At 33.6% G+C, this 14,732-nt stretch overlaps 1 protein-coding gene across 6 annotated transcripts in view; it reads left to right on the top strand.

The window, feature by feature from the left end:
- Positions 1–268: 268 nt before the first annotated feature.
- Positions 269–14,732, top strand: part of LOC121420976 (liprin-alpha-1-like) — a 68,468-nt gene continuing 54,004 nt past the window's right edge. For 4 of the 6 annotated variants that reach the window (XM_041615540.1, XM_041615538.1, XM_041615541.1 and 1 more), the window contains exons 1-10: positions 269–427; positions 744–890; positions 2,153–2,287; positions 4,830–4,913; positions 6,013–6,144; positions 6,809–6,963; positions 7,549–7,681; positions 12,033–12,256; positions 13,121–13,272; positions 14,419–14,675. In XM_041615540.1, the coding sequence (XP_041471474.1) occupies positions 362–427; positions 744–890; positions 2,153–2,287; positions 4,830–4,913; positions 6,013–6,144; positions 6,809–6,963; positions 7,549–7,681; positions 12,033–12,256; positions 13,121–13,272; positions 14,419–14,675 (1,485 nt within the window). In that variant the 5' untranslated portion in view covers positions 269–361. The remainder of the gene's footprint in view (positions 428–743; positions 891–2,152; positions 2,288–4,829; positions 4,914–6,012; positions 6,145–6,808; positions 6,964–7,548; positions 7,682–12,032; positions 12,257–13,120; positions 13,273–14,418; positions 14,676–14,732) is intronic. The other 2 variants (XM_041615539.1, XM_041615537.1) reach the window with 2 other exon arrangements.

Genomic DNA, 14,732 nt, shown 5'->3' with positions numbered 1-14,732 from the left:
ATAATGTTTTTCTAATAGCGTGTAATTCTACCTAAAGTATAAGGCTTATGTTTTGTTTGTCTTGCTCAGAGTCTTTCCTGTTAACCTACACAGGAGGATTTTGGTTGGGTTAAATATTGTATTATTGTTGATATAACATTATGTACATTATGTGTATAAGTGCAGTTAATACTATTAAGATAATTATTTTGATTTGTATTAACAGAGGTTATCAAATGGGTCCATTGATCCAGATGACGACGTTAGTAGAGTTATTGAGCTTCGAGACACTCTTGAGAAACAGAATCATGAGTTGGGTCAGGCTAAAATTAGGGTAACGGATGCTAACATCAGGGTTGCAGAGCTAGAGGAGAGTCTTGCTATGGCTCAGAAAGAGATGCTCAAAGCACAAGAGAGTGCTGCTAAATATCAAAGGGATGCGAAAGAGGTAAGAAAGATACTATATGGGGGGAGGGGGAGGTGAAGGTTATGATATAGTGCCTATGTTCATAAGCTGATGAGGTTAAAAAGTGTTCATGATGGTGGTGGTGAAGATGTTCACAATGAAAATGGTGATGATGTAAAATCATAGTGAAAATTGATGTTGATGATGACGTTATAGTGATGGTCATGTCTTCTTGATGGCTATTGATAATAGTGATGACTTGTTTGAATATGATGTTTAATTGTTAATAAGACAGTATGTTAGTTGATGATAAAGTGATATTAATAATTCTGTATCATTAATGTCTTGTTTCATGTAGGCCATGGCCCAGAAGGAGGATATGGAGGAACGTATAGCTACGTTAGAAAAGAGATATCTAAATGCCCAGCGAGAAACCACATCTCTACATGATCTTAATGATAAATTAGAGGCTGAGTTAGCCAGTCGAGAGGCTGATGTTAAACAGGTTTGTATCAGTCATTTCAATGCTTCTTATGCTCCAGTTGCACGAGACTGCTTGCTCATTTCTGTATTTTGTGTTCAAAGTCTATGGGACATGAAATTCATTAAAGTGATTATTTGTCATTCTTATTGGTCAGCTTAATTAAGTTAGGGTTTAATTTAGTTGTTAAATGGTCTGTGATAAAAACAATGAAAAAAAAATTGAAAATCATAGAATACATAAGGTGAAATTTGGCTTTGCAATTTTTTTTTGTGTGTGGGGGGGGGGAGGGTAATCCAATTTTCCCCCAGCAGGTTCAGAATTGAATTATTGTGATGTATTTGTATAATTTTATTATTAATGCTTGTTTTTTTATGGATGTTACATCGTATTTAATATTTGTGAGATATGAAAAAATAAATCAAACTACAAACTCTTGTCAATTTTTAAAAAAAAACTTTGTCAGAGGCCAACCCATATGGAAAATATGATATACACTGTATGATACAGCACATTGGCAAATATAATGCTTAACCTTAACTAAACAGAGAGAGAAAGAGAGAGATTGAGAAAATGTTATATCAAATCTTTATATTTACATAATATTTTTTGTATTATATATAATTCCTTTTAAAGACAAATCTGTAATAGCTTGTTTAAAGGGGAAGTTCTCCCTGACAAAATTTGACTCTAAAATAGCAAAAAAAAATAATGATGATAAAAATCCATCAAAGAATAAAAAAGTTATCAGAATTTTAATTATTTTATTTTTAATGTCATATGCAAGCTTTTTTTCTACATATCAAATGGTAAAAAATCAATGAAATGTCATATCTCAGAAAATTGAAATTGCTTTTTACTATACCTTCACGATATCAATAGACAAAGCATTTTACACCCGTTCCTAAAACGAAAATGAAATAAGTCCTCACAAACCATTAAAAAATGGAAATTTATGCATTTTATATTACATAACATATGGGGCAGCTGTTCGTTTATAATGTCACAAATCCAAAACAAATTCTAATAACTTTCTTAACATGTAATTGATTTTCTTCAAACCTTCACCTATATTATTTTTTTTCCTGCTATTTTTGCAACAAACTTTTTCTCAGGGTGAACTTCCCCTTTAAATGCAGGAAGGCATTGAGTTCAAAATCCTGATCTTTTGAATCGTAGGGCTGGAATTTGGGAGCATTTCATGCAAATAATCATTGATTTTTCCCTCAGACTAAATTTGTCAGTGAACATTCCTGATGAGATGCTTACTATTGTTTTATTTTTAGTATGAAGATAAACAGCGAGGAATGCAGGAGAGACTAGATGCCTCAGAACAAAGGTTATCACAATCATTAAGCAAAGCTGAAGCATTACCAAGTGTAGAAGCTGAATTAGCTGATAGAATGGCTGCACTCTCTCAGGTGAGTTTGAATTAGCCAATGGAATAGATCCCTCTCTTAGTTGAGTTTGAATTAGCAAATAGCATTTTAGCTTCCCTCTCTTAGTTGAGTTTGAATTAGCCAAGAGAATAGCTTCCCCCGTTTGACCTCTGGAATGGATTAAAGGGGAATTGCAAGATCTTAGTACAGGCCTCGAAATAATCGACAGCCATGGCCGTCGATGCCCCCATTACTGGCCGTCGATGCCCTTCTTCTTTTTGCTAAAAGTTACGGCCACTAAAAATTTGCCCTTTTTAATATGGCCGTGGTGCCCTTTTTCTCATAAATGTGCCCTTTTTCTGATATATAATGTGCCCCTTTTGAAAGTCTGCACCTTTTTTTCTGAGCGAGGAAAACTTTTCTCCGATCTCAAAAAGTATTCAATACCTTAGCTTTACCAGCGACGTCCAGTGCATGTATGCAGTCTAGTCCGAAGCCGCGCCGAACGATTACGAACAGTTACGAACAACTTACGAACGACCGGTGATACTTTCTTGGGTGCTAATCAGATTCACATTTAATTACATGTAGCTCAAGAAGGTGTCTTTGGTAATGAATCTGATGTATAACATCGACTATGGAAAGCCCCCCCCCACGCCGCAAAACTGTAACACTACAAATAATTTATTACTTGCCCCTTAAAAAGTGGCCTTGGTGCCCCTCTGTATGGCCTTGATGCCCTGTGCTGCCTGGCCTCAGTGAAAAAGTGCCCCTCAAAAAAGTGGCCTTGCCCCCCCAAAGTCGTATTTCGAGGCCTGCTAGTATCAATGCAAGTCAAATTTGGGTAAAAATAAATCTTTAAGTCCGAAAATTGATGATGAGTATGCACCTGATTGCTAGACAGAACCAAGTAATAAAATCATTTTGCTCTAGTTGCCATAGATATATATATCAGTTGTAAATTTACATTATAATCTTACAATCGATTGGAAATACTTTCTTGTAACCTAAGGCCCCCAAAAAATATATTGTTGTATTGGAGTATTAAAGGGTCACTGAGCAAAAGGGTAGGTAGGGCATTTTTTTCTTTCTTTTTTCTTCAACTTCCAATGTGCATATGAACCACTATTTATACTTACATAAACTCACTGAAGGCTGGTTCATTTTGCTAACTAAACAGGATTTTAGGCCCAAGTTTGCCCTTGGCAGCGTAAGACACCATGTTGATGTATACAGCAAAGTGTCTAGTGATATCCAGGCAATGAGCTAGGCTGTGACTAGCGATCGGCTCCACTAGCTAGAGAGAGCTGCAGATAGATATCTTCCCAATGTTAAGTGGTATTGGGCATGCTCACAAATACTAAATACAGTTCTATGGTGCTCACAAAGAATGCTCTCGCTGAAGCTGCTCAAAACAAATATTTTACCCCGGGAAAATAGCTATTCTGTCCGCAACACAGGGTTTTCAACATCGCAAATTTGATTGCGAAGTCAGCATGATACGTGATATTTATTATCACAATCAATTTATTGATTGCAATGATAGAAAAAAGAAAAGTACAGTCTGGAATATTTTAAGGGTCGGTTGGGTTATGCCAATACAATGTTTAAGGGGGGTCTAATGTATGCTTACCTCAATGTCGAAATATTGCAATATGTTGTCTGTTATAAGGAAAATACAAAATACCTGTTAATGCTCGTATTCACCATGGTAGGTATTACATGTACAACTGTAAGCTCAAAATTTGTGACTTTTCTGCTGATAATTGGCATAATTGATCAGGGTAATAAAGTGTGCAGATAAATACTCATTAATACACGAATAACACTTTTTTGAGAAATTATTCGAAAGATAACATATACCTATAAATGTTTCTGCATCTTTCCATATGTTAGGGCACAAATTATGACAATTTCGCATAAGTCCATACAAATTATACTATACATTAATCGTTTGTAGGCTTCACCTTTGTATTACGACCATACCTGGAAATTTAGGGCCATTTAGACTAATTTTCCATGAAGTTATTAAGCAAAACAGTGTATAATGCTGTTTAGTTGACATGGTGTCTGGTCCTAAAAGTGAAATCAATACAACTGACTAAAACTTGAAACAATAGTCAGTTAGCTATTATAATACCTCAGATTTCCTATGCATAATTTTGAATTGTCACTGTGTCCATATAGCATTAGAAAATGTCACATTTGGTGGACACCAAGTGGCATAATTTAATTTCCTTTTGAAAGTAGAACTATATGCAAAGGAAAACTGACGTATTTAGCTACATGACTTAACAAGTAAATGTGCATATTGTATGAAGTGTTGGTAAACTTAATTGTCATAATTTGACTTTTAGGACCAAATGTAAGGTACACAAACACTGTGTGACTGTAACAGCATCATTTTATGTTTTGCTCAATATCTTCATAAAAAAATTGGCCCCAAGTTTCCAGTAAAATGTCTGACTTTAATACAAATGTAAAGCCTGTAACCAATGATACGATCAGTCTTGAGTTATGCTGTAATGACACAATTCATGCCACAACTTCATGGAAAGACCCATCCCTGTTTCCTATTTTACAGGCTGAAGAGAGGCAAGGAAACACAGAAGAAAAACTAAAACAACTCAGGAATGAATTAGAAGAATGTAAACATGAACTAGAAAGGGTGAGTATTAAAATGAGGGAGGGGATATAAGGGTTCATCTGTAGAAAAATGAAAGGGATTAAAACACAGAGTAATTACATGTAATAGGAAGCATGAAGGGAAAGAAGGTAAAAGGAAAAGAGGAGATTGAGGAAAATGTGAATTTTAAAGAAAAGAAACAGAGCAAGTATTGAGAAATACGAATATGATGATAAGAAGAGGAAGAATATCTTAGGAAGATTGTAAAAAGACAGGAATGAGCGGAGCTGAAGTAGGAAGAAAAGAAGGCAAGGTGGAGGAAAGAAGAGGATGAAGGCAATCACAAGAAACCCCAATTGTAACCCTCCATTTTTTGTAATGATACTTTTATATAAAAGAATGTACAATTGGTGATGTTTAAATGATTATTAAAAGGCCAAGTCTACCCCATAAAAATGTTGATTTGAATCAAAAGCGAAAAAATCAAACTAGCATATCGCTGAAAATTTTATCAAAATCGGATGTAAAGTAAGAAAAATTTAACATTTTAAAGTTTCACCTATTTTTAACAAAACAGTGACTTGTACAACTTGGTGACAAGCAAATGAGACAGTCGATGATGACCCGCACTCACTTAATCTTTTGTTTTTTATTGTTTGAATTATACAATATTTCAATTTTTACAGATTTGACAATGAGGACCAACTTGACTAAACCATTAAATGTTAAACAATGGTAATTCAACATGTTCAGGGAGAAATGAAACTGTTTTACAGGACAATGAGGAGAAAATTAGAATATTTCATATAATAATATACCAAAGAACTAGTGAATGATTTATGTCATCAGTTCCCTCATCTGTATACCGACTGGGATGTGCATATAAAATTAAGCAAAATAAAAAAATATAGCTCTCTTAAATTTACATCCGACTTTGATGAAATTTTTAATGTTATGCTTGTTGGACTTTTCTCTTTTTATTCAAGTGAAATTTTTTTTGGGTGGACTTGTCCTATAAGAAGAGATTGAATTGAATTGAAAGAAAAAAATGTGAATGATTTAAATAAAAAAGGAGTAAAAAGAATAATCTAGTACTGAACTGAATACAATTAATCTCATTTGCTTTACCATGTTTTTACAGGCAAGAGAGAGGGAAAGAATGAATGAAGAACACAATAAAAGATTATCAGCGACAGTAGATAAACTATTAACTGAATCAAATGAAAGATTAAAGATACATCTCAAGGAACGAATGTCGGCTTTAGATGATAAGGTAAGTTTATGAAACTTGGGTATAAGAGCAATCATGCATCCCTGAATATCCTGTATGCCTTTCAGGTCACATGATTAAGATCAAACTTCATTTAAGGTCAATGAACCTGTTGAGGTTTTTGTTGAAGTGGCATCATTACTTAGAGAATTTATAGATTTATATGTAGTTCATGAAAAATAGACATAAGGGTTATCACGTATGAAGTATTGTTTTGCACAAATCTTAGGTCACATGATCATGGTCAAAGGTCATTTTGGGTCAATGTTAAAGATTATACATGCAAGACTCTCTTATGACACATAACTAATTCATTTTTCACCCAAACTTGGGATGTAGATCTACTAAAGAGACTAGCATGTTATTGTGTACAGAGGTCACATTGTAAGTTCAAAGGTCATTTTGAGGTCAACATTAAAATTTACGTGCAAGACTCTTCTGACAATTTTTGTTTTATTTTACAATGAATATTTTATTCAAATCTGTTGCATGCCCTCGCAAGTAATGATATTTTCTGGTTAATTTCACAAGTTGGCGAGACACAACATTGTTTATGCCTTGTTGCTTTAGTGATATTTTAATTTTGTCAACATCTCTCTATACCATTGATCTCAGTATCAATCCCCTCTTTCTTGTTGCATGATTGAAAACAACTTTTTCTTTTCAGAATGGGATGACTCAGGAATTGGACAAGATCCGACGATCAATGGATGAGATTGAAAGAGAGAAGAGTAAAGTTGTTGAAGAGAGGGATCGATTGAGAATAGAAATCAAGTCTTTGAGAGATGGATTTGATTCTGATGGTTCAGCTAGGAATATCAGGTGTGTGTATAAACATGTTTCATTTTCACTTCATGTGTTTCATAATAAATGTGCCACCAATGTTCCTTTGAGAAGTGCCAATCCTTGTTGGTCACTTATAGAGCATGCACAGCTAGAAAGTATTCAAAAGTTATTCAAGTAAACAAAGAATACCAAACACATTGAAGAATATGCATTAATTACTGAAACCTCCAGTGAGATCCCAGGAAAGCTAGGCTTTAAATTATTATATTTTTGATGGAAACCAAAAGCGACATTATTTGGATCATAAAAACCATGAAATTCATTGAGTTCAGTCAGTAAAGTGAAAATATAGATACATTTAATAAACAACTTTTGCATTGGATTTGTACTTGAAATCATGTTTTGAGAAATTTTAGGTCTGCCATACAGTCGCATCATAGTGTGTTAGTTGGAACCTTTTACTAAGCCATGACAAAGTTACTCTCAAACATCTAAGAAGAAAACAAATGTGGCATATTAAAGGTTTATTGCATAGTTTTACCAGGGATAAACATTTGTTACAATGTGATATTACACAATAACAGGTTCATCAGTCTATTTTCTTCATTTTGTTTTTGTTAGTAGCAGTACAACATCCCAAGCGGTACCTGATGTTGTGATGGCCAATGCTGCTAAACAGGGAAGAAGTGAGGATGAAGTTATACGGCGCCCTCAGAAGGGCCGCATTGAATCACTCAAAGGAAACGATAGAAAGGTATACTTGATAGATCATGTGATGATTTATGGAATATTAGGAATTTAAAATCAAATTTTGTTTTATTATCCTTTATGTATTGTTGGCAATAAGATATAAATGTATAAAGAAATTGTCTCCGATTTATCACAAAATATTGATTATGATTTTAATGGACCAAAGAATTAGGGTAAGATTTGCTTTAAATTTTCTGTAGAAAGATCATCAGTCTTCTTGTTATGATTCACATGTACACTAAATGTATGTATTGGATTACACACAAATGATCATACCACAGAAATATACTCCTCATGTAATAGTGTTGAGTTCATGAATCTGTTTTTTCAATTGGCATTTTTTTAAAACTTTACTTAAGCATCTCCCCATTATTTTCAGACAATTAATTCCACCATTAAAATGCATGTCTAGAACAGGCTAAAGTCTTTGATTGAAACACATTTCTTCCTTTCTGGAATTCTTAAAGATTACATTGCAGTAAGAATGTAATGATTGTAGTCATTGTCAGTAAAGATTATTAGTGATATTTGAGTCATGTATCCATTGAACCATCATCTACCTCCACTTATCATATTTCATGAAGCAAAATCTGAGTGATATTCACTGACAACTTTGCTATCAGCAATTTAGAGATCAGGGGCGGTCGGTATTCTGAGTTCATTTTATCTTTAAAATATTTTATTTTATCTCTTAAAATGAAATTGGTATTCTTAGATGACATTTTATCTCTCAGATAAAATTTAAAGTTTTATCTTGCGTATAAATTTTATCTTGCGTATCTATGATGACACACGCAACAGAGCAGTGGCTGCGTAGACATACCCATCGTGTATCTGGCCATTGCAACGTGGATGATGTGCTTGCGCCCAGGTTACTTTGAAGAAAAAATGAAATAAACTTAAAAGAGGGTAGGGGCTATTTTATCTATGCGATGTTGATTTTGTCAATATTTCTAGGTGAATTATTTCCAAATGTTGACATGAAAATTCAGAAAAATGATATATTCACTGAGAACAACACCTTAAAGTTATTCCTCTACAAGCAGGAAGCATGTCATAAGACTTTTCTTGAATAATAATGTCTTTGAAATGATGCTTGAAAAGATGCGATATAGACTTCGTAAAAAAGATGAGAGTATTGCCATTGTTATTAAAAAGAAATCTCTGTAAAGACGTGCAAGCGTATTAAAGTCAATAAATTGACACAATCTCACTCCTTCGCCACACCTCCTAGTGGAATGGATTTCCATTGGTTGAGTGATATCAGAGAGCAATAAAAGCGCGTTTCTAATTGGATATTGATTGAAAAATACATGTAGGTGTGTCTTACAGAGATAAAATTGTTCTCAGAATACCAATTCGGAGAGATTTTAACCCTATCTAGGCCGGGGTATTTTGGGAGTTCATATGGCCAGGGGGGGTGGGCCTCCCAGGCCCCCCCTTAAGATCTCTGCCGTTGACCGCGTGATCGTGCCGAAAATTGGCACGCGGGTTGCCTGGGACATAATCTATAAGATTGTATAGTAATTTATTTCATGCGAATCGCTATTAAGTGAATATGCTGATTTATGCGTAATTAGTATTCGAAATCATACTTTTTCCTCTAACTCCCTAAATAAAGCTCCAAATGTACTAATTTTTAGCATAGAAACTCTTTGTGGTGTTCTTAGCAAGTGTAAATGAAAAAAATTGCGGTATTAAATAATTTTCTTATGTATTATATTGTTTTTTTGCAATTTCTTATGTATTTCTCTGTTTTTCTGACCTTTCGTTTTTCATTGTTTTCTAATGAAATTTGTTGGGGACTCTTCTATGATCATAAAAAGCATAAAATAAATACATTTAGACCAGCAAAACCAGAAATAATCATACATTTATGAATTTTGGTTGAAAACACAATTTGCATTGACTTTGTACACGAAATCACGTTTTTGAGCAATTTTCGGTCTGACATGCACTTCAATATTGTTGCGTAATTTCAGAACCGCGTACCCGGTGATGCAAAATTGGTCTCAAAAGTTGCGCAAGACTTGAAAGTAAAAAGTCAGTGAGCAACGTGGTCAAAAAATTTCGCATGGCGAAAATATCGCGCAATTTGTTGAGGAGGGCCTCTGAGGCCACCCCCCCCCCCCCGCCTAGATAGGGTTAAGGGTATTTTATCTCACTGATTTTAACGGAGATAAAATATTTGATTTTATCTGAGATAAAATGGGTCTCAGATTACCACCCCAGGATTTCATTTTGTTAGTGGATATCACTATTTTGTTAATGAAATATTCTCCTGTTTCATACTTAGTTTACAGATATCTCTTTGAAGAGATCCTATTCATGATAGCATTAATAATTTGTCTGGTACTGTTGATCATATATTGAGAGAAGGGCACCCTCTATTTTGGAGAGTACATACATGTAGCTTCTGTACCAACAGATGATCTGCATGTAATATACAAACATGTACACATGAAAGCTGGTGGATCTCTGACAAGATTTAATAGCGCCATCTTGTGTTTTCATGTAGGAATCATATTGGGGAATTGTTCTGTTCTGGTCAGAAACGTAATTTATATGAGCAGCAAATTTTTGCTTAGTTTGATTGTTTGTTGCTAGTTACTATGTCAACTTTTTTTTTTGGGGGGGTATCATTCTTCAGTTATTTAAGCTTGATAATGAAAAATAAATATTGTTTTGCAATGACTTCTATTTTTTTCATAAGCACACATATGTGTACAGCTTTTTATGCAAAAAAAAAATCCTTTATCATGCACATACATCAAGCTGAGCATGTTATTACCAGTGGATAAATGAAGCAGCTGAAAATCATTCCTTTTTAAGCACTTAGTGTATCGATGCTTGAAAAAAATGAAATACAAAAATTGTAGCTTTAATTCATCTTAATTGAAATGCATTAAAATTAAAATATTTGCATTTCTGAATTTGTATAATGGGAAGCATTTCATGAAGCAAATATTAAGGATTTTCTTTGTCAATTTCGATTTGAACCAATCAGATGCAAGAATTTCAGTAGATTAAAACATAAAATGCTTCCCCAAATGACTGTTCCTTGAAGCCTTTCAATCCTGTGAGTTTTTCTGCCCTTTCACACATTAAAAAAAAATCATAATGTGAATGATGATTCCAGTGAAAAATAAGGCTAATGACAAATTTTAGCATGCATGAAATCAAACTAGAATGTTAATCACAATCATGAATTCTTCTCTGGAGGTGAATTCCAGTTAAGTTTCACTCAAATCACAGTTTTCAAGTGAGCATGTGAAAGGTCTGATTACAATGATGATTCATGTGTGAAAAGGCCCAATATAATGACAACCCTCAGTAGCATTCAATTATTACCAGTGAATAAGCTGTACTAGGTTTCTTTTAGATTATTTGTAAAAACATGGTGTGAATGCTACATGTATGAGATTTTCTGCAAGCCATGCACACTAGTTCACATTCGTTTGGTTTTCTCTTTGATTTTCTCCCATCTCCTTATCTCGTCTTCTCTTGTTTGTGTTTGGTAAAACATTTGAATTCTACTAATCAATGTTTGTGAATTTTAACTTTTCATTTTTACATTGCTTATTTTATTGTTCTTTTATTTAATACATTTGCAATTCATATAATCTTCCACTTTGTACATAACATGCTTTGATGATTTTCTTTGATTTGAATATATTTCCTTTGAATTGTTTTGAATTGTTGTATTGTGTGTTCCATGTTTTCTTATTTAACCATTGTGTGTGGTTCTTTCTTTTACTCAATCAATACATTCATTTTTATGGTTTATCTCATCATTTATTTGTTCATTCATTCAATCAATGATTCCTCCATCCCTCATCCTTATAATTCATAATTACATTGTTTCATTACTCCTGTCATTTAATCTTTCCTTCAATCTTTTGTATTCTGTATTTCATCATTTCATTAATTATTCATTTCATCACCTTCTTTGGTCTTTCCATCTTATTTTTCTTCCATTGTTATCATTAAATGGCCTTTAATTACACCCACCACTTATCTATTGCTTTCTTCATCCACCACATCTTTCTATCTTAATGGTACGATCCTTGATATTATTTGTTCATCTATTGTTTTCTGTCATCTTTATTTTCCTTTGTAATCATTGTTCTAATCACTGACATCCTTACTCATGCCTATTTATTAATTTCCTTGTTTATTACTTTGTTTTCTTCCATAATTTATTTTCACATTCCCTGTGATTCATCCATCCTTTGACAATGCTTTGGTCTTATTCATCTTTCCCTCTATCCATTCTCATTGTCACAACACTTGTGAGTGATCCATCACTGTCCTTTGTCATTTCATCTTTTCCCTCCTTCACCCTTGCATTTCAGCAGGTTCACACGTTGAATGAGCAGGAATGGGAGAAAGCAGAGCAGGCCAATGTCTTGGCAAACATTGCCCAAGCTTTTGAGAGCGAGAGCTCTTCACCCGCTGGTGATGATAACGCAGATATCTTCTCAGCGGTTGATATGTTGTCGCCTCAAGGTCAAACAGATGCTCAGACTTTAGCTGCGATGCTTCAAGAACAACTAGATGCAATCAATAATGAAATCAAGTAAGACATCATTCTCCATGTACAATTAAGAATGAAAATGATTGGTTATTCGGGTAAAGGTTATATCAAGATCAAGGCTACCTCTGATTTAAACAGAATGTTCTTATTTACCCTTGCAACAACCAGGCATTATATGTAGTTTGTCAATTTTCTTTGAATGATGTGCGGGTGTGCTTAAGGAGCAACTAGATACAATCTAAAATAAAATCATATAACCTGTCTCAAAACATTCTGACGATTCTTTAAAAAAATCAGAAAACTTTCGAATGAAATTGTCTGGTTTTGCTTTAGGAACAACAAGTAGCAATAAACAAGAATGAAAAAAAATATAGAAAATATTCAAATGTTTTATTAGGTTTAATCTGGCCTTCTATCTTCTCAGAATTAATATTCTTTTCAGAAACAAATATGTTTAACAATTTTGTAACTGTTTTCATGCAAGGATTATCCAGGCCCAATCAAGTAACACATGTTTGTCAGAGTACTCCAAGATCATCAATGTTTCTTGTAAATGGTGGAGAGAAGTTTTGTTGAAAAGTTTCTTTCATGCACTCTCCCTGATCATTGTTTATCCCAGTATACTGTTGGAAAGTTTATTATTGCAACATTACTTAATTAGTTTGCCATGAGGTACATGTATTTTGTAAAGCCTGAAAAATTTACCTTGAATATTTGAGTATCATTTTCATTATCATGGTTACTAGTGAAATCATTCATTTTAACTGAAATTGACTGCACATGAAAAGGGTAGCATAAATCTCAGAAACGTTTTCTTTTTATAGCATTCAGATGTGATGCACCATCTGAATGTCATCTGAAAAATAAAAGCTGATCAAGCACTTCTTTTTATTTTATTTTTAATAGATTAATACAAGAGGAAAAATTTAGCACAGAACAGCGAGCGGAGGAGCTGGAGCATCGGGTAGGAAGCGTTGATAACATTGATATATATGGGACTTCCCCTAGTCATCGCTACTGGAATCCAGAACCAAGGTCACTTACAAGGTCATTGCCAGGTATGTACAATAGTCCTTGATATTAAGAACACAGTACTTGTATAGCACATATCACATGATATAGCGTCCCTATGCACTCTAAAGGACTTAAATATTATTACTTTGATTTTGATTGGCTTAGAAGTACTGTTACTATGGATACACATGAATGTGGTATCCCAGTTCAAAACAAATGAGGAGATTTTTATTTTTCATTTTGCACTTTGGTATGTCATTAAAGGATAAGTCCACCACAACAAAAAGTTGATTTGAATAAAAAGAGAAAATTCCAACAAACGTAACACTGAAAAATGAGAAAGTTATGATATTTTAAGTTTTGCTTTCTTTCACAAAATAGTTATGTGCACATCCTGGCCAATATGCAAATGAGGAGACTGATGACGTCATCCACTCACTATTTCTTTTGTATTTTATTATGTGAAATATGAAATATTCTAATTTTCACCCCATTGTCAAGTGAAACAAAGATTAATTATCCCTTAACATGTGGAATAAGCATTGTTTAATATTATATGGTTCAGTCAAGTTGATCCTTTTTGTCAAATCTGTAAAAAAATGAAATATTGTATAAATCAAACAATAAAAAACAAAAGAAATCATCGACTGTCTCATTTGCATGTCACTGAGTTGTGCATATTACTGTTTTGTGAAAAATAAACAAAACTTTAAAATGTCATAACTTATTTTACATCCGATTTTGATGAAATTTTCTGCGTTATTCTAGTTTGATTTTTCTCTATTTATTCAAATCTACATTTTTCTGGGATGGACTTGACCTTTAAATGATATAATTGTCCAAATTTGATCATTTGTTATCCAAAAATTTGATTGAAGAATTTCAGGGAGGTTCACAGAGAAAGGTGAAAATGAAGTTTTGTTTTATTGACTTAAGCACAATGTGTGTACCGATTGCAAGACATTTTTAAAACTTTCAGCATGAAAAAAGTCTTTAAAAGGCCATCTCATGCATACAGTATGTAAAAAGAGAGTTTCATTTTCTTTGAAATTTAAATTTGAAAAATCTAAAATGCCTTGTCAGAGAGTACGCTACCTTTTGATATTGTCTGTTTATTGATTTTACTCATTGATTTTTATGTTGAAAATTAAAGATAATAAATAATGGAATCAAATCTAATGTCAATTTAGGAAGTATGCTAATGATGACTACAGCATCAGATCAGGGTCCATCACAACAACGTACAGGAGATAATAAATCACCTCCTCAAAGCGCTGATTCAACACCGGTCACTGTTAGACGAATCCATCAAGCTGAACCAGCATCACCTCTTACCTCTCACTATAAACATAGTGCCAGCCAACCTCATATATCCTCACTAGGGGGCGCTGTTTATGGCGTACGGGAAAGAGGTTATGATAGCGATGTGGATGACATAGCTTCAAGGGTAAGTCATCTTGTTATACCTGTTTTATTCTAAGTTTAAAGCTTTTTTTACATTACT

Source organism: Lytechinus variegatus, chromosome 9 (genome assembly GCF_018143015.1).
Source record: "Lytechinus variegatus isolate NC3 chromosome 9, Lvar_3.0, whole genome shotgun sequence".
Taxonomy (NCBI): domain Eukaryota; kingdom Metazoa; phylum Echinodermata; class Echinoidea; order Temnopleuroida; family Toxopneustidae; genus Lytechinus; species Lytechinus variegatus.
Note: the sequence above shows the minus strand (reverse complement) of the source record. Positions and strands in the feature narration are given on the sequence as shown.